The sequence below is a fragment of the Parasteatoda tepidariorum genome, chromosome 4, assembly GCF_043381705.1.
Source record: "Parasteatoda tepidariorum isolate YZ-2023 chromosome 4, CAS_Ptep_4.0, whole genome shotgun sequence".
NCBI lineage: Eukaryota > Metazoa > Arthropoda > Arachnida > Araneae > Theridiidae > Parasteatoda > Parasteatoda tepidariorum.
Window position 1 is genome coordinate 101,822,998 of NC_092207.1, and position 21,032 is coordinate 101,844,029.

A 21,032-nucleotide genomic window follows, 5' to 3' on the forward strand; every position below is an offset into this window, starting at 1 on the left:
TGTCATTAAAGATCTAAAATTAATGCGTGAAAATGCCACTGAAACATTCTCTGAAATATTCAGCTCTTCTTCTCTTATGCTAACAAGCATTGGATCTTCCACTTCCATGCAAATCCCTAGAATAACAGGAAGACAGAAAAATCGCGATAATTTTCCCTCATCGACGCCGGAAACATATTTCAGAGTTAGTGTTTTTATTCTATTTATAGAAAATTTTACAACACAATTAAACTTAAGATTTGTATCGCATCGTGATATTTTGAAAGGATTTCAGTGTCTTCTACCTGCCGATCCTTTCATTTGCCAACCTTCAAACATAAAGGCATTTGAAGCATTAGTGGAATTTTACGCTGGAGAATTGGATACCTGTAAAGAAAGCCTTAAGTCTGAACTAAAACTCTGGTATAAAAGATTAAAAAGGATTAGTGAAGACGGAGGTAGTGTTCAAAAAACTGCGGCGGATGCTCTTGGAATGTGCAATAAAGATATAACACAAAACATTTTCAAACTCCTAAAAATATTGGTCGTTCTACCTGTTTCAACGAGTGCAAACGAAAGATCCCTTTCGACTTTGCGCCGTTTGAAGGATATAATGAAATACACAAAAAAATCAATTAACATTAAGGAACCATAATTCCAAGAGTGCGGCAACTCTATATGTTGGGAGTCAGAAATCCAAAAAAAAAAGTATGTTTATTCAGAGAAAGTAAGTTTTTGAGTATGATTTCCTAACTCAAAATATCGTCTGCATTTATTAATTAGCATATTTGAGGTCACCCTCTTGAGTCTCAGAGCGTGAAGATCCGATCATTAGATCAAAACTTATTCAGGGTGGTCCGGTTATTCTTATGCTCACTGCACTACGTGTAAACCTGTGTGTCAAACACACACAAATTAAAAAACACAAATCAGTCAAAAAACACAAATTAAATTTTTCATCCAAATCACGGCAAATTGGGGTTCATCGAAAACAAGATTGGAAGCTTAATTTCCAAAATAATTAGTTAAGATTAGATCCTACTTAAATTTATGTTAACAAGAAACATGCATTCATTTTTCAATATACAGTCAAACCCCGCTATAGTGAACGAAATGTTCGGTCCCGTGCCTTGCTATATACGAATGTTAATTTTTGTGGATATAGTGAAACAAAAAAGTGAATAAGTTGGATATAATGAACTTTTTTCTGTCCTCAACTGATTTTTTTGTAATAATTTTGAAATTTCTTCTTCAAAATAAATACATATACCGATTTTCAAAACCATCTTAGAGGGGAATGTAGCTATAAGCATTTTTTCTTGATTGCTTCTTTTATCTAACTTTCCCGTCCCTTAACAAACCAAGCATATGTTTCCAACCCAGGCAAACGATGCACCTGTACGGTGTCAGCGGGATAAATATGCATTTCCTGTCAGTTGCTGTTAATTTACGTCGCACTAGAGCTGCACAATGGGCTATTGGCGACGGTCTGGGAAACATCCCGGAGGATGATTCGAAGACATGCCATCACAATTTTGATCATCTGCGGAGGGGATGGCACCCTCGGTCCCTGCGCAGACTGATCCAAGTGGTCACCCACCCGCACACTGACCGTAGCCAGTGATGCCTGACTTCGGTGATCTGCTGGGAACCGTGTCTTAACGATCAGGCCACTGCGGGACGCATTTTCTGTCAGAGAGAATGAGTAATTATTGGTCAAAGGGTTGGACGCTAATATGTGTGGAAAAATAGGCAATTAATAATTTCTGCTAATGAAAAAAATTTAGATGGCAGAAAAAAGCAGATCTCAAGGATGTTGAAGCATTACCGAGGTGGTTCACCAATCGAAGAAGCCGCAATCTTCCAGTATCTGGTCAAATGTCAATGAATTTGCTAAGCGATTTTATACTACTTTTATGTAAACTAAGGTGAACAACGTTTAAGAGCACTGCAGACTACTGTTTCGGATGCTCAAAAGGCAACCTTCATCAGTGCAACAGAAAGAAATGAGAGAAAACAGACATTTATAGAAATGTGGCGTCACAAGGGTGGGGGGTTAGAGCAAAGACCAATAGGGGGTTAGTTAGGTTTGATCATAGATTTCCAAGCAGGAGAAAGATAAGGAACGCTGGATAAGTCATTGACCAACAGTTTGGAATTTTTGAAATTATTATAGGACTCATAAAAATCTAAATCAAAAATTGAAGAACAATTTTGATTTTATATATTTTTTGTGCTCTTAAACGTTGTTCACCTTAGTTTGTATTTACTACTTTTATGTGCTCGAATGGCAGGTTAAAAAAGCGGAATAACTAATTCAGGAAAAATAATCTGAGAGTCGGTTTCCATATCTGATGTTGAGGATTGACAAAGAGTAATGAAAAACAACACATCTTTTGCTACAACATAATATTTTTCAGTCATTTATTTGAATAACGTAATAAAATGGAGGAGTCTGGGAACCATTAGTTAAATTGCCTGAGGGTCCTCACTGCCCGAGCGGTATCGCCGGTCCAAACGCTCTGTTAAGCGAGTTCGAATCCCGCCTTAACCCTGGATGTATTCTTTGTGATGTCTTTATCTGTATTTTCTACTTGACAATGACTTCTAAGCCTATATTGAGCACACAAGTCAGCAAATGTATGCAATATCAATAAAATTAAATTGCCCGCGAAACGGATATAGTGAACTGAAATTTTGGTACCTGTAGGGTTCACTATAGCGGGAATTGACTGCCCGCGAGCTCTGAGTCGCGAAATTAATTCCATGGAAATTTATCTTAATGTTTAAATGGATTTTTGTATCATGACAGGACGTTATTTCTTTCTTATCAAAAACATTTTAACAATTCTGAATTTTTGCAATCAATATTGATTTCAAATTCCGTCTTTCAGAATCAACGACAGATCTTTATAGACAGTCATCAAAGTTCCATGGTATCCTATTGGATTGAACGGAAAACCAATCTTTCAATAATACACTAAACTCAGTTATTTAAGCTACTTTCGGTTGAAAATATGTTTACTCTTGTATTTTATCAAAAATGGCCCATATCGTCAATACTGCATGCTTATAAAATTATAGGAATACGGGCCAGATTGAAATTTTTATATCAAATGAAAATATCTTCTCTGATAAAAGATTTTTTTTGGTCCCCCAAGCCCAGACTAACACTTATGAAAAGTGTTTGTCAAATCATACCAGAGCTTTCGCAAATGGAATAACATAATGCTACAAAAAAAAAACCCAGCTTCAATGACAATATCATATTCGAATGTCCCCCCCCCTTATTATACCCATCCAAATTTCTACTCATTTGAGTTACTAGAATGAGAAATCTGTCAAAACAGCTTCCCTGACAAAAAAGATGAAAACTTTCCAGAAAAGTGGCTTTTAAATTAAAATTGCCAAGCTATAATGACAGGGAAGAGTAGAAAAAACTGGGCTCTGTTTCAGTACCAAACACTAAAGTGGAGACCACAGCTTACACGGATAACACAAGTTTTTCTTTAGTAAATTCAACTTAAAATAATGGACTAAATACAAAGAACACTTTTGGTGAGAGGTGCATTGAAAGAAAATGTAATACATATAAGAATGCTAATAAATTTTTTTTTTTTTTAAATAACTTTATTTTCTACAGTTTCACTATTTAACTTTCTTAGGACCAGCATCAAGACTCTCTGCTGCTTCCTTAGCCTTCTTCTGACGTTTTCCAAACATTCTAGCATCAGCTCGGGCAACACGCAATGTAACAAAGGCATTAAACTTGCGTTCTTCTTCAGTGGGGACACGTGCCTTCTCTCTCTGGTATCGCTTCCTGATTGGCATGACAACGTGCTTCAATTGAGTGGCCATCTTAATCTCTTCAGCCTGTATAACAAATTGAAGAAAATTAGCAGTGGGATTAAAAGAAACAAGCTTAAAGATCTTAGTACAAGACTCAAAATATCAGAAAAAAATTAGAGTGCCTAAGAATCAATCATGGCAATTCAGTCAGTTTTTTTCATCATCAGTAAGAACTTTCATATAAAATAACAATTTAATAAATTATTTGAAATACCGTACTTTTGAGTATTGCCCTTTTACGTTTATAATACACTCCATGAATAAAAATGATGAGACATCAATGGAAAGCAAACTGATAATCTAGGATATGGCTGATTTGCCTGAACTTAACAGAAAATACATTGTTGGAAACTTAAAACCTTATTATACCTTTACATCCAGCTTATAATAATAACATTAAAAAAAAAAAANAAAAAAAAAAAAAAAAAAAAAAAAACGTAAGAGAAAATTAATTGGCATTACTAGAAGAGAAAAGCTTTTCAATCGCTCACCTCACCGAAAACAAGCAAAAAAAAAAAAGACAAATGAATTGAAAATGCACGAAGATCAGTCCACACGAAGATCAGTCAACTGCTAAAAACTAATTTTAAGATATTTTTCCTTTGCTTGATCAAAAATTTAATGAATTCTAATCAAGATCTTAAGCATCTACTTAATCGTCACAATAATTTATATATAAGTCAGTTGAACAGCACCAGACCTCAATCAGCAAGGTGTTCATCGTGGGATATTTCTTTATATACACTACCAGGGGCCTGTCATGGGCAAATTTACAACTGTTCAGCGGTACCTACACAAAATACTTTAAAAAAGCAAGTTTAAAGATTCTTCCCCACCGACTTCTTAAAATTTTGTTGCTGCATCCCTGTAAAAACTACAAACCCTGGGTTAATTACTCATTTAGAATTGCAATGGAACCTTTCCAGTGTATTGTTATTACGACATAGAAGAATTCGCTTCCCACCCGGTCAGTAAGAAAAGTGCTTTCTATACCAATGCCTGGCTGAAAGTATGCCTTCATCCCGAAACGTCATGCGAGAAAAAGTACCAAAATCTCAAATTGAAGTAGACAAAAAAAAAAAAAAAAAACACTGATACCATGCAAACCTCGTTCGCATTGCAATCTATGGAGTGTAAAAAAAATCTTCTACAAATATATAACCCGTCGCTTATGTCGTAATTTTTTTTTTAATATAAAAAACGAAATGACAAGGATTTTGTTAAGTTTACAGGAAGTCAAAATTCAAACTATTATTTTAATAGACCTTAATTTTATTTTTCTGAATTTTTTTCTCTCTCTGAGAAACTTTTTTCTATATGACCCAGTCGAAAATATTCACATAATGAAGATAACTCTTAGTGCTAGTACTGTTAAAGGCATGTTTGTATTCATGTCGAAATTTAACTATGGACAATGATCTTTAAATTTGGATAAATTTTTTTTGAATGCATGGAAAAAATATAAATAGAAATGTACCAGTCATAAATGATTTTTATTTGCAGTGACAATTTCGGATTTTTTTTGTTGGAACTTTTAAGCCTAAATTTTCACTAAATAGGTACCCAGACAGATCTCTGACTACAGAGATAAAAACTTTGTCCAGATTCTAACCCATAGTAAAAAAAAAAAAAAAGAGATTTTCTTTTGATAAACATAACCAAAATCTGCCCTTACATTTATTACTATTTGACTTATAAATATCAATACATAAAATTTACTACCTTTAGCGGTACCTTCACAAATTCAACTTTAGGAACTTTGAGCTATCTTAATGTCATTTGCCTTGAACTGAAAAGGTGCAGAGTACAGTGCTGGAATAACTTTTTTCCGTCTCTTTAATAAATAGAATTTCTTTTAAATTTAATTTCTTATCAAAATAATATTCTTCTTTTTATAAAATTGGTGGATTGAAATGTAATCGCGAAAAGATGGTATTACATTAAAATTAAAGCCATTTTTTTTAAAAATTTATATCCTATATAAGATTTTCTACAAAAAAGTATAGTGGTTTTAACTGATTTCTTTTCAATACACTTAATAAAAATTTTATTTCAATATAATTCTGTCCTGACAGTTGCACAAATAAAAGCCTTTCTTTTGAACTAAAAATTAAACATAAAAAGTGTTGAGCTAGGTAATATCTTAAAAAATTCAATTCAAACCCACCCGGGTTGGGCTTTTAAAACCCTGGTTGTACATGCATAACATTCAGATACTAATTTATTCTTAGTTCCTTAGATAGAATTTTTCAAAATTAAGAATTTCAAAGCAAGGGAAGATCTAGATTTGAAATCAAGATATTTGTTTAGATTTAAAACACTTAAAATAAAGTTTGGCAATGACTAATCAACAAGAGGAATAGCTTAGAGAGAAATACTAAAATAATGAATATAAAAACCACACTAAGAAAATACAGAATTCCATCAGAAAAAAATTAGAGTATACCATACAACATGATAAATTCAGTAATAATCTTTCATCACAAGGATAATATTAAAATTAACAAGATGAAATACATTGGAAACATAACATACACTGGAAAATACACTCCAAGACAAAAAATAAGCAAACTAAGATCCCAAAATATAATCCCCTTAAAAATTATTATTTTTTTCCTTCAAAAAGTTTCTTTCTTTTTTTTTTTTTGATTGACATGTAAATTTTGGCAAAGAGCAATGGAAACTACTACTTTACTGTAGGCCACTAAATATATCTTCATAAACTAGCCTAGGTACACTACTATCTACTAGTCTACACTATGATGCAACATCGGTTACTTTATCATTCAATAGCTCTTAAATTACAAAATTGGAATTAATTTTTTTCTTTTGTTTTACTACAATGTGGCCACAAATAATACTCAGAAGAATAATTCCCTGATTTTTCTAGATCTTTCATCGAATTACCAGTGGTATTACTCCTTTTAGACATGCCCCAGAAAGTGTCAGCCATTAAGAGTCAAAGTAATTAAAACAGAAATTATGACATCTTTTGAAATAATACTCAAATTAATTTCTCTCCACTTTCTGGTTATTTTAATTAAACACTTGAGGCTCTCATCAAGAACAAAAGGGGGAAAAATAACTTTATATATAGCATTTTCTTTAAATAAAAAGTATTATCTGTATTACTAACTTAAAAACATTTTAAAAGCTATTAAGCATTTTATAAAAATAGTTAACTTAAATCTTTCATCTTTATGAAGATTAAAATCTAAGCATAATTTATAAGCCCAGTTGTAAATCTTTTAAAAATCTGAAATATAGCATTGGAGTAGTTTTTTAAATATTAAAAATTAAGTGGCGTTGATCAATATTTTTATATCCAGAACATTTTGACAGAACTAACAGAGATGCCATCTCCTAAAGATAAAGAATATAACTTGCAAAAAAGCATTATTTCAAGAGATAAGCAGGTTTTTGTGAAACAGCCCTAAATTCCTGGATATCTCAGATTGAAGAAAGTTCTTGTTCTGCTGCCACCCTATCTTTAATTCAGGCTTTGTATAAAATAATCCATTTGCTATCTTAAGTTAAAAAATTGACACAGTGGTTCGGAACAAAAACAATCTTCAGAAAAAAATTAGAGTGACATTAAACATCATAAGTCAGTAAATCTTTTTCATCATTAGATATTATGGAGTTCCTAAAAATTTTGGAACATGAAAGATATTAAACTAATTTCATAAAATATTAAAAGCTTTCACATTAGTTAACTGTACTTAGTAAAAGGTACAATAATTAAGAACACAATACATGCATGAATAAAGTATGTCACAATTTTAAAAGTAATAAATTATTTAATTTGAAGCAATTCATCAGTCCAGATTTTAGAACTAAGATTTATAATGAAATCACCTACCAAAGAATGCATTGTTATAATAACTAAATTAAGAACTTCCAAGAATCGCAACACCAAATTTTAAAACAATGTGAATATGAATCACAATGAGCAGGGGTTAAACTGTATAAATATGAAATTTGATGCAAACACGTGAATACGAATTACGTAAACGAAACTAAAATTGCAACATCGGCGAATCCTGCTGCAGTCATAAATATTAAAAAAGGCGGAAATCCAGTAACCCAAAAGAAGCAAACGAGCAGAAACTTTGCCAAATTCAATTCACGAATCAATGATCTTGAGGAACGTGGAAAAACAACAGGTGAAAATATTGGAGTACATCCGGAATGCAATCACCGTTAATAAAAGCAAAATTATAAACCCTTAGATTCTTTTTTAGAAAATTATATGGCAACTGAAAATATCGTTTTACACTTTTTTTAAAGTTAATTCATGATATTTATGCATAATGTACTAAATATTTTGCACGTAGTGAATATTAGGGATCTTTATAGTTATCAAAGTAAAGTAACTACAGTTAAACGATGTTTTTTCTGGTATAAAGCAAAAAGACCAGGACTCTCTTTATCTCTCCCTGGTGACAGGCGAACCAACACCTGCTTATCCCGACTGGCCAGTGGACACCTGAAATGTCTCACATTTTCTGCAAATCAAAAAGTCTTTCCTCTTTGCCCTAAATGCCAACAAAACCAGGCATCACCTGAGCACATCTTGAACTGTTTAGGGCTGGACTGGAATGACATTCATTCCTCTCCCATTCTGGTTTCGGATTTTCTGAATATCAACGGATTCATTGATCTGGTCTGACCCCGTCAGACCAGATGGGAATTAGCAACAACAACAACAAACGATGTTTTTAATTTAAAAAGAGATCTCTGAATAAAAATAAAATAAATGTTTAAAAACAAAAGTTTTGAACTGATTTCTATAAATGAGATTTGCTTCATTATGTATGAGTAATACATTTAAATATTCAATCAAGCAAAAAATAATTTGTACAAAAATTCTAATTCAATCGGGATTTTTACTAAGAAACTTACTCAATTTCAGGGAAGTACAAAACCAAGAGAAATTTGTACAAAAACCAAGAGAATTTTAATAAATCCAGTATTCTACTGGAAAATCCATTAGAGCTGGCAGCTTCGCTAAGGGAACTTTGCATCGATGTTTTTATACCACTCTTTACAAAAATTTATATTCGATTCAACAAATGGATTTGTCGGTCCCAATCCATTCGTCAAATCAAGGCCCAGCTGTATTTTTTACTTTTAAATATCTTGAAGAAAGATATTAGTATTAGAGAGGCATGTTGCAGAAAAAATTCTGCCACAGAGCATGCAGGAAAATCCCTCTTGAAGCAGCATTCAAATCCCATTGAAACTTAACAAAAACATTGAAACATTTAAGACTAAAAAAGAAAGTAAAAAGTACTCAATAAATATTTTGCTATAATAAAATAAATCCTATACATCTCTGGGCAAAACTTTCTTAGTTCAGTAGTTAAAAACCTATGATTTGAAAACTTTACGCATTCAATTTAATAAATTTTTGTTTCCGCTAAATAACGCATTCACTTGATAATAATGAATAACGTAAGTAAAACTTAACATCTTAGGACAATATAGAAAGACAAAACATTCATTTGATAAAAGGGAAGAAATAAATTCAGCCATTTTATAGATTCTTAAACTAAGATTTCTAGAAAAAAAGTTTAAAAATTCACAAAATAAAGCACCAAAAAGAAATGATCCATTTAAGTATTCAACTGTAACAACTAAATAAAAGACCAATCAAAACTATAAATCTTCTTAACAACAGATAAATTATCTTTTCACCTTAACTTTTAATAAATAAACATAAGACTATACTTACTGTTGCATCACCCTTCTTGGGTTTTGATAATTTTTTCGGGAACAAAATCAATTTAGATTTGTAAACTTTTAAACGTTGCACATTTTGTTGCAAACTTTCAACACCTCTATTCCTTCGCCTGTAGTCGACAGAAATTCCAATAGTCCTAGCTTCCCGTTTATGAATACCAGCAGCCTGCAAAATTACACACTATTATACACATACTGTAAATAAATGGCTGTAATGATGAATAGATATAAACTAATAAGCTGCGATCTACACAAAAATATCACTGAATTTTCATGCTCATTATCAGTGATATTGGCTAGAGCGACGTGTTTCACATTTCCTTAGCAAGTGAATATCTTACTCCTTTAAAAATACTGCCTACACTTCCGGGTTACTGTTTCCCATGTATTTATAAGCTATTTGGCTAACCACGTGATCACAGTGTTTTGAGATTCGTGTTAAAGGTACTAACACTAACATAAGATGGTGCACAGCTTCCAACAAGAACAAACAGTAATAAACAAATAAAAAGAAGCCAAATCAGGACTGCCAAAAAAGCGAGTTATTCAAAATCCAGGGTTGCCACAGTAAAAAATTTATCAAAAATAGCTGCTGTTAGTAGCCACAAGCATGAAAATAGTTGCCTGAACAAGAACAAAAATTTATCAAAAATAGTAGCCACACAACTAAAATTATAGCTTAATTGTCAAATACTATGATCAGGATGATGTCAGAAATTTCGATTGTCGCAATTTAGTATAGTTCAAAAATTGCCTATGGGAAACTTTAAATCATTCAATAATAAATAAAAAGGAATGAAACTATTACATAAGAAAATCTTAATTCTAACATTCTACTATGACATCAATATCATTGCTTAATTTTTTCAATTAAAATAATAAAAAAGACAAATTAAAAGCAAACTCAAGCTTTATTTCACTCTTCTTAAATTAAAAATGATTTAAGATTTATTGGTTTAAAAATAATAATACCGTAACAAAATATTTTACATACATGCATTTAAAAAAAAAGTCGAAAACAAACCAAACAAGTGTTTTAGAAAAAAACAACAACATGCTTTTGAAACATCATTAGACCCCTATTTAATTATTTAAATTAATAAAAAGTAGTATGAACTAATGGTCAAATTCTGTACTTAATAAACGTAAAAATATATCATTTTCTTTTTTGAAAATAAAATCGACTGAAGATTTATTTGTTTAAAAATGATACTGACTATTTAACAAATTATAAAAAAAAAGTATTGAAAGAAATTTAATAAAAATTAAAAAAAAAACAACAACTAAGTATTAATGCTAAATTATTAAAAAGCGTCAAAACATTACTATGATCTCAATGTAATTTAAAAAAATTATTTGTTTTGACTAATATCTAATTTATTTTTAAATTTTTGTTTCCAGTATCTCAAAAATAAAAGGAAATTAAATAAAGCTTTGTTTTAATTTTTTTATAATTACAAATGACTGAATACTTATTGGTTTATAACAAAAATACCCCTATTAAATTGAATAGCTTAAAATGAAAAACAATTGAAGAAAATCAATGAAGAATCTTTTTTTAAATTATATTTTCTTTTTATGAATCAATTGAGTTCAGAACGAAAATTTAAGATATCAGCGATTGTGCAGCAATCGCAAAGTAACAGTAGGCCCACTAAAAACAATCGACCAGAATCGTTAAATCCAGACAGAAAAAAAAAATGGTATGAAAATAATTTACAAGAAACCTGACAATTATTACAGACGAAATAAAATGCACAATGATCGCAAAATGACTTAAGTCCCACTGAAAATAATCTTCAAAAACTCAAAATCCCAAAGACAAAAAAATGGGCATAAAGAAACTATGCATTGCTTTCAACATTACAATGTTGATCTTCGCACAAAACTGGGAGTTTTGATTCAATTCGCTCTTCGGCATTCTACATCACGAAATTAACATCGTCTTTACAACAAACACCATTCACATATCTGCAGCTAGACGAAATCAAAATAGTTTTCGTCAGCGTGGGAAAGACAGCCAAGAATCTTTGCATATTAAATCGCGATTATAGACTTATCCCTGCGACTTAAATCAGATTTCTGATGCATAGACTAAAACGAAAGTCACTATATTGACGTACCGATCTATGCGTTAAATCGATTTTTCGCCCAGTACTAACTAGGCTCTAATTAAAAAAAAAAAAGTTTTGTACAAATACAAAAGGTATACATATAAGAAAATAGATAACATTATAAAAGCCGAATTACAATATAATGTTAATAGAAGGGAAAAAAATTACAAATAATGAAACTGCCCCTCAGAGAGAAAAAATAACAAGTACTTTATTATATCTAATTGAAATATCTTTTTGGACAGAAATGATTGCATAAAAGTTTGATTTCTTTTATTAACATCCTGAAAAGAATCAGTCATTTTTGGGAAAAAACTTAAAAGTCACCATAGTCGCCTAAGGCTGAAAATAGTAGCAAATAGTCGCATTTTAGTAGTCTGTGGCAACTCTGGAAATCTAGAAACCATGTCACCTTTATAAAAATATATCTATAAATAACTAAAGCAAATTTTCATTTCAAACTCACCAGAATCACTTAACATTAATATCTTATGAAATATGTCTTATGAAATTATGAACTGAGCTTTGAAATCATCTAATTTACTTCTTTTATTGAAAACAAAATTATCAGTTTGAAAATATCGCCTCGCTGGAAAAGCAGCTGACAACTTTCTAACCAGAACAACAGCAGGTATAGGGCTCGAGATTGTTATTGTTTACATCTATATTGAAAACACCATCCATAAATACACAAATTTTTTCCATAAGGAAAATTTTTAGGCCAAAAATTCCTCCAAAATATATTTGGACATATTCTGCTCCCTTGCATGTAAGCAATAACATATTTCAGAAGCAGAAATCAGATAATTATAATTATTGGAGAATTACTTGTAATAAATTGTTTCTCAATGGGGGCGATAGTAGTACGTTGAGGGGCGGTGAACTTGGCGGTGGTGGGGGGCGATGAGCATGTTTTGTCATTCCAATGTAATATCAAAGATTAATGTTAAAAATTAATCTAAAAAACATTAAATATAATAAATTTATCCGATTCACTATTTGCACCAGTAATAAAACGAACTCGCGCATCATTTATTCTCCAATTTGAACCAGCGCAACGCACGAGTCAGTTTTTTTGCGCCTCTGGCTCATTTAAGCCATTTTGACGAAAATTGAAATACATGTGCTTTCAGTATGAATTTTTGATTTGAACCAGGTTTCTAATGATGGTTTTTGTTCGCTTCCTTTTAGGTTTTCTCCTTAGTTTTGATTCCAGTATTTACTTAGCCAGGTACGTCAGCGAATTAGTTCTTCATCGAAAATTATTTATTAATTTTAAGAAATAGATGATGATGTTTGTATTTGGCTGACTTCAAAAATGTCGATTACCTACAAGAAATGTCATCAAAACAGTGTCAAGTGCTTGAAGTTGGGATTTTTTTAAAATCGCTGTCGAACTCTAAACTATGCTTGTGTTTAATTTGTAATAAAGTTTTATCTAACAAGGCAATGAAACCTTCCTGTTTGCAGGAGCATTTGCAAAAAAATTCCTCCGGACAAACAAAATGAAGATAAGTAATATTTCACGAAAATCAAGGACACGTTTCCTCTGTTCTAAGATTCAGTGCTGTAACGGACCTAGTTACCAGAGAAGAGAAAGCGAGGGGGCATGTGCAGGACCGGGCTATAAATCGATATATCGCGACATACCGATTTAACGCTTGTATCGACAGGCCGACACAGCGACTCTCGTTCCAGGCGATGCATCAGAAACTTGATGTAAGCCGTCGAGTAAAGAAGACGAACGATATAGTGATACAAGACAAGCAAGGATCTCTTAAGTTCCGATGCCAACTTGCGCTGGGGGAAGACGATGTACGTATCGTCAAATTGAAATGGCCTTGATGGATGAGCGGTAGAATCAGCTTAGAGAACATTTATCGTGATCTCACATATTCGTTTCCGCAACTCTTAGTTTTCCCCCTTCTTCTTTGTCGCGACTTGATATCGTTATTTGTAAATTATTTTCAGTGGGATGGACTTTGTGATCACCGCCGTTACCTTGTTCTGAACTTAATATGTTATTGAAAAGATTATATAAAGACGTAATTCTTAATTAGTAAATTTTTTTTAAACAAAATTTTTTTAATTTTTAAATGTCAAAATTAATTTTGATATTATATGTTTAAGTATTATTTTACATCATTGAATTTATTACAAACAGAAATCTAATTTAAGGTGCTCATACAGAATTACGTAAGTCAATCAACTTTGTTTACTCAAAAAAATTAGTAATGTTTGCGAATTCTTTTTGTTTAAAATAATTTAGCACCTCGTTTTATTAAAGAGTATAATCGTGTTTTTTAAAATTTTCTTTCAATATTGTCAGTTGAATATATTATCGAATATCCTAATTCTTGTTTTTATTAAAAAAAAAATATAAAACCTCACTTTGTTTTTTCGTTCAGAATTCGGTAATTATCAATTCAACTTTATTATTTATGTGAAATAATAATGATAAAAAATAGTGCTTTTTCTTTTGTTTAATTTATTTAGCACCTTGTTTTAAGCATACAAATAATTTTTAACGAACTTATTTTTAAAATTTTCTTTCTATATTGTTAGGTAAATATATTGATAAATTTCAATTTTTTATTATTATTTTTAAACATAGAAATCTTTCGTTACTTTCGCGATCATTTTTAGAAAATATAACATAGAAATCCGACTTTCTGCACTTTACAAGTAAATGAATTTTAAAAATACTATAACGTGGCTATACAAAACCGACGATGCATCACGATATAAAATTTCTTATATCGCCCAGTCCTAATCATGCGTCTTCACCTCACTAAAAATATTGAACCGATCATTTAAGAAAATGGCATTGAACCACAAAGCGCAATCATCCCACTAACATAGTTGACTGATTTTTTTGTTGATGAGAGGAAAAATTATTTTGGGGGTGTTTTTTATAATTAAGAACAAGTAACATTTCTTAACTATAGATTTTTTTTGTTGCATTTTTTTTCACCACCACATTTATTTTGATTATAACAAACAGACTGTGGTTACCTGCTGGGAGAAGAGAATCAAATTAACACGCACATAAAATTTCCTTGGAAAAAAAAAAAAAACTAATTTAATGGTTAAGAAAATGTTGCCCTTATAATTAAGCACACATAACTGAATTTTCACAAAGGGGGCACTAAAAATTTTCCTGCTCCTTAGGGGGGTGGCAATGTTGAAAAGGTTGAGAATATAAGCTGTAATGTAAACTGATTAGTTCCAACAGGGGCATAGCCAAATTATTCAACAAAAAAAGTGATTAATATAAGCACATTTTAATCACTTTTCAAACACTTTGTGAAGTGAATTCAAAGCGAAAATCAACATAGTAAAGGAAAAAAGGGAAAATCAAGCACTTTAAAACCAACACCTCCTAGAAAAGAGCAGGCCTCAGCACGGGTTACCATAAATATCCTTTAGTAGTCCAAACGTAATGACATATTTCGTATTTTCAACCACTGCGCAGCTTAGTACCCTGAACGCAATGACATCTTTCTTATTTTTCATCTACTGCGCAGTTAACTTCGTCACATCGGACTACTAAATTGATCTGTGCCGAGGCCTTCATTCTAGAAGGTGTTGTTAAAACACCCAATGAAAAAAGCACCTTTAAAAAACTCTATACACCCTGTCTAATATAGGAAAATTTGATTTTAATATTATGAGTAGCAAGCTTTTATAAAAAGCACACATAAGCTTCAATAATCTTGGCTACATTTTTTACACGTCATGAATCAGAATTAGGGCAGTATATAATGCAATTATTAGGCGATAAAATGTCCCAAATGACAAAACATATCTACAATCTGTCAAAAGATTAAACCCTTCTTATATATATTCCAAAATAAAAAAACTTTTATAAGTTGATTAAAACAGATCAGAAAATGTTGCGAGTAAGCAGCTTTGACTTGTTTACTACAAATCGCCACAAAATTTGTTTACTAGAAATCGTTTATGGTTGCCTCCTTTATCACATGGCAAACGCACAACATGGAACTGGAGACAGCCTATAGGGTCAGCAAACACACCTTTCAATTCATTTTAGTGCGATGTAGTTTCATGAGATGGGAACAAATGCCCCGTGCAAAACTAAAACTATTATCCAAAAACTGCAGTGCAAGCAACATATCTCATTAGATTGAAACATGGAATGTAAATACCAAAACACTTTTGTGTAGTACATTATAATAAATCGATGAAATTGTAACGTTTAAACATCCCCAATATTTTTTTAAAATTGAAACTGGTAAATGTACGAGCATTGGTGCCGGTTTCACCCTAACAATTAGCTTACAAAAGTAATAATAATGCAATTCAACATACCTTCAATTCTTCTAGTGAAAAACCTCTACCAAGTCTTTGTTTTGTATGGTATCTGAAAGAAGGACAGCGCACAATAGGACGAATGGGACCCTTTGCAGGTCTGGGAGCAACAAGTCTTGCCTTTTTGACACGATTATCATGCCTGCGTTTTTTACGCATAGGTTGATTAAACCAAGTTTTTACAAACCTTTGCCAATCTTTATGGAAATGGCCATTAGGTATCATATTATTTCTTTTAGGTGCCATTTTAACCTAGAAAATAAAGTAATCATTAGTATTACATGTCCTCATACAATTTAATATTTACTTTAAAGTATAGTGAAACATGAGTAAAAATAACGGTTAAAGCATGAATGTAATGATATAAAGTTATTAAAAACTTACCTAAATTTAAATTTAGAAAATAGATTATTAATATTAATTAAGATTGTTACCCCTAACCATACGATTAAACTATCCTCGAATCGACGACTGAACAACGGGAAAACTTGTTATTGTATGAGAAGTTGCCATTTTTAATTAAGTAAAAGTTCATGAAGATATTTTTTTTCGTCGTGGTGAATTTTGATAAGAAAATATTACGAAACTTGAAAACAACATTAAATTTGTGTTTAGCATCCTAATGAGCAAAAACTATAAAATTTTTTATTAATTATGAAAAAATTAGTTAACTGAAACCTTGATTCAGAAACATCGAGCAACTTGTTAGTAAACAAAACCGTTCTAAATATTGAACTGAAAAAATTCTTTAGCTCCAGTTTTTTAAAATTTTTTAGGCTTGTTGTATTGAAGATTTTATAGTGTTGGTTCGACCACGTTGATTAAGTATTTAAAGTGGATATTTACGTTTCTTTGTAAACATGACTATGGCGATCAACATTTTACAAGTTCATATATCTTCAAGTTAACTATTATTATATCATATTTCAGACCTATATTTTCATGCCTTACAAAAATTATACTTTTTTTTGGCTCTTTAAGTATCTCTAAAGCTGAATATCATGATTACTCTATTAAGACAAATTTCCCGCAACCGTAAACCATTTTTACAATGTTTTCGATGTATATACATAAAGGACGGGATATGGGTAATAAATGCTTTTATTGTTTTCTATTCTTAATTTTGAAATAATATATGCCCTAATAAAGTGCTCGCTTGTTTTTCATGTTTACCCCATCACAGTCTTTTTTTGTATTCACAACTAAAATGATTAATTTATGAAAAATGTTCTTATTACATGTGATTCAAGTAAAGAGCTTATTCTTTGTCCTAACTGATTATAAATAAATGATTTAACTATAAATATCTACTCGAAGATTGGTTCACAGAAGCGTGATTAATTTCATGAGTGTTATAAATTGTTTTGGTATTTTATTAAATCATGGTTGTTTACTGTTTATGCTTATTACTATTCACACACCATAAGTCAAAATGGGGATGTTTCCCTATCGTGATCTTCCATTCTAACTGCAGTCGTCAAGATGCCAAATTGTTTTTAAACAGAAAAAGTAAAAAAACAGCAAAACATGTACAGATTTGCATCAGGGTGGCTATGAGTTGTACCCTTCGAGTTGATAACTTTCTGTGATGTTTTTCCCGGGCCGATGCTCGGAAGTTGCTAAGACTTGGCGATACTTCTGCAGCAGATCACGATGCGGAAATTTTCCTGACATAATGAATAGCTTTCTTTGAGACTTGATTTGAAAATTATGATAAAAATCTGATTAACCTACACCTGCTGGTCCAGGGATATGTTAGAAAATCAAAATCGTCGGATTATAGAGGGAACTTTTCTAAATCGACTTATAGTCTTAAATCAACTCATAGTTTTCTGTTTACTTAAGTATGTGAACATGAAACTATGAAGAAAGTTACTCAAAACAATCAGTGACTAATGAAGTTTAATTAAATCCTTTACTTGTAACTTATTTTTTGATTATCATAAATAACAATATACTATCAAAAATTCCTAAATTTTTATCTTTTGTTTGTACAATGCTGTCATTTTTTCCCAAAGAATTTCAGAGTTTTTTTTAACAGCAGTGATTGAACTGAATGTGGAATATGAAATAGAAGAATGGCTTCAAAAAGGAAATAAAGTAACATCACTTGTAATAGTGATGAATCATGTTTTGAGGCATTTTTAACATTCATTGAAAGAATTGTTGGATAACAGGATATTCACCTCATCTTATGATTAGGCATTGGATAATTAGGGTTCTGATATATATGAATATTTTTATTTTCAGAATATTTACTTTTACAGAAGTTATTAATTTTTCGAAAAGCAATAGTTTTATTCTAAGTTATTAAGACAATTGTTTCATTTAAAATAACATATAACTGAGGAAAATTATGACAGAATTTCTATGAATGTCATTTATTTTTCAGAAACACAAAATAAATAGTTTTAAAATGCAAAGAATTATTTAAAAAGCGTAAGTGTTAATTCAGAGTTTAAGTTCATGAATAACAGCTTTAAATTATTGCTAAAATGAGTTTGGATGCACACTAGTTTTAAAACATTAATATTCTAATAATTTGTATAAGTTGACTTGTATTATATAGTTTATCAAGCAGATAATACAATGTAAAATTTTAGTTACATTATTTGGAAGATTTTTGTATGGGTACCCATCGTAAATTAATTGCTATGTTTCGATGACAACTGGGCAATGAAATGGGATAAATTTAAAAAAAAAAAAAACGTTACATATTGTTTTATCTGTACATTTAAGATTTGTTTTTAACTTTGTTTATATATATTTTGTTTTTATTTCAGTCCAAGGAATTAACTAATGATGTTAAAAAGGAAATTGAAAGCTATTGGAAAGATGAGATAAATAAACCATTTCCAAATAAAAAGGCAAATTTCATTATATTTTGTAACCTAATTTTTTATTTCTTTATTTATTTTTTTGTATTGTGAATTCTCTGCTTGATTCATGAATCTTACAAGAAATAATTTTTCAGGATATTGAATAAACATCTAATTCCTTAAACATTTTTAATTATAAAATTAGTTTCTTTTTTTTTTTTCTTTGTAAAATTTACTGATTACTTAGTAATGTGATAAGTGTTTTTTATTCCTTAAGTAATGTGCCAATGAAATAAAATAACATTCAAAATACTTTTATTATAAAACTTTGAAAATTAGGCAATATTTATTTTATTTAAAATAGTTAATTATGTATTATATACATATTATATATGTGTGCGTGTGTGAGAGAGAGAAGGAGTGAGTGACTTGTTTTCCTTAGAAATAAATTTCATATATAATTCAGAAAAATTATTCAAGAAACAAAAATATAAAAAGTAAACAGTTTTAATCAATTCTGCAGAATAAATATCAATGCATTATAAATCAAAAAGTGCAAATTCTATAAATATATATATATATCACTGGAAATTTGTGACATTAATTTTAATTACTGATATCAGTGAAATTTAGACATCAAAACCCGTACACCTAATAACTTTAAAAACTAGATATAATGAGGTTTGTATGGAACTACTTTTGTATTCCAGTCATAAAAGTTCTTTTTATCTTCAGTGTTTTTAATTTTTCAAAGCATTTTGTACCTTTTTAAATGTTTAACTGGTACCTATTCTTATGTTAGAGGCAGTCTGTTAAAATTATGTTCAACTGTTTGTTCCAAAAGTTCATATCAGCTTGTGAGTTGTTATTCAAAAATATATATTGAATTTTATGAATAGTAAATTTATGTTAGAATTTATCACTTACTGAATATATTCTTTTCTTCAGGAGGCTGAAAAGTATTATTTATTATCTATGTTTCCTTATCCATCTGGTAATCTACATATGGGACATGTCAGGGTATACACCATAAGTGATGCAATAGCACGTTTCCTCAGAATGAATGGAAAAAAGGTGGAGCTTGTTTTTTTTTTAAATTTTTTATTTCATTGAAAACAAAAATTTAACTTATACTTTTAGTTAATTTATAATTACTATAATTCTTTGTGTATCAATTTATAATTGCTTTGTATTTAAAATATTTTTTTCTAAAACTTACAACTTTTCAAGGCATTTTCTTCAACTTTTTTTTAATAATTTTTTTTGGAACAAAAGCAAACAACTTGGCTAAAATAAATAAAATGATCATAAATAAAATTTTAAAATATAGTCAAACCCCGATATAGTGAACCTTTAAGGGACCGAAATTTTGGTTCACTATATCCGGGAGTTGACTATATCCGTTAAGCAGACAATTTAACTAATGGTTCCCAAACTGCTCCCTTTTATTACACATTATTCAAATAAATATTATGTAGTAGCAAAAAATGTGTTATTTTTCATTACTCTTTGTTTTGCGTACAAAAAAAAATTGGTCATCTTTACCTGATGATCAATACTCAACATCAGATATGGAAACACATCCCGACACTCTCAGATAATTTTTTCCGAATTTCTGTTATTTTGCTTTTTAAACCTGTCTAACCTTCCGTTCGAGCACAAAAAGTAGTATCATAAAATCACTTCGCAAATTCATCGACAATTGTCCAGATACTGGAATATTGCGGCTTCTTCGATTTGTGAACCTCTTCAGTAATGCTTCTTCAACATCCTTGTGATCTGCTTTTCTCAACTTTTTTCTGCCATCTAAATTTTTTTCATGAGCTGAAATTATTAATTGCCAATTTTTCCATAAGTTACAAACTGCAGATTTGGATAGTTTATATTCTCTGCAAATATCAGCTTGATTGAATCCATTAATTTTTCTGATTGTGTCCATTTTATCATCAATGAAGAACGTTTTATGTTTACTGCTCGCCATTGTTAAATTTGAGACACTTGTTTGCAGGATTTTTTTAACTGAACTGAGAGCAAAAGGGAGTTGAAATGAGGACCTTATGAACACATATTGGGGTCCAACCCTTTGACCTATAATGAATAATTGCTCATTCCCTCTGACAGAAAATGCATATTGATCTCACTGACACCTTACAGATACATCATCTGCCTGGGTTGGAAACATCTGCTTGGTTTC

The 21,032-nt window shown here is 30.6% G+C and overlaps 2 protein-coding genes across 4 annotated transcripts in view; one reads left to right on the forward strand and one right to left on the reverse strand.

Annotated features, from left to right (window-relative positions):
* Positions 1-3,587: 3,587 nt before the first annotated feature.
* On the reverse strand, positions 3,588-16,548 carry LOC107438827 (ribosomal protein L13). The gene is made up of 4 exons (XM_016051203.3): positions 16,404-16,548; positions 16,020-16,271; positions 9,566-9,739; positions 3,588-3,852 (listed from the first exon to the last, which is right to left on the reverse strand). Exons 2-4 carry the CDS (start codon positions 16,263-16,265, stop codon positions 3,628-3,630), a joined length of 645 nt encoding a protein of 214 aa, XP_015906689.1. The 5' UTR covers positions 16,266-16,271; positions 16,404-16,548; the 3' UTR covers positions 3,588-3,627.
* A 16-nt stretch (positions 16,549-16,564) lies between these two features.
* The window catches only part of LOC107438823 (Leucyl-tRNA synthetase, mitochondrial), a 39,691-nt gene continuing 35,223 nt past the window's right edge, over positions 16,565-21,032 (forward strand). For 2 of the 3 annotated variants that reach the window (XM_043046588.2, XM_043046584.2), the window contains exons 1-3: positions 16,567-17,107; positions 18,803-18,886; positions 19,787-19,912. In XM_043046588.2, coding sequence (XP_042902522.1) covers positions 17,021-17,107; positions 18,803-18,886; positions 19,787-19,912 — 297 coding nt within the window. In that variant the 5' untranslated portion in view covers positions 16,567-17,020. Of the gene's footprint in view, positions 17,108-18,802; positions 18,887-19,786; positions 19,913-21,032 lie in introns of all 3 variants that reach the window. The other variant, XM_043046585.2, reaches the window with a different exon arrangement.

Bases quoted from the DNA above. Each gene is read 5' to 3' on its own strand.
- LOC107438827 (XM_016051203.3), bottom strand. From the start codon at position 16,265: ATGGCACCTAAAAGAAATAATATGATACCTAATGGCCATTTCCATAAA. The intron at 9,740-16,019 runs GTATGTTGAATT...GTAATTTTGCAG, and splicing joins TTTCACTAGAAGAATTGAAG to GCTGCTGGTATTCATAAACG. The intron at 3,853-9,565 runs GTAAGTATAGTC...TTTGTTATACAG, and splicing joins CCAAGAAGGGTGATGCAACA to GCTGAAGAGATTAAGATGGC.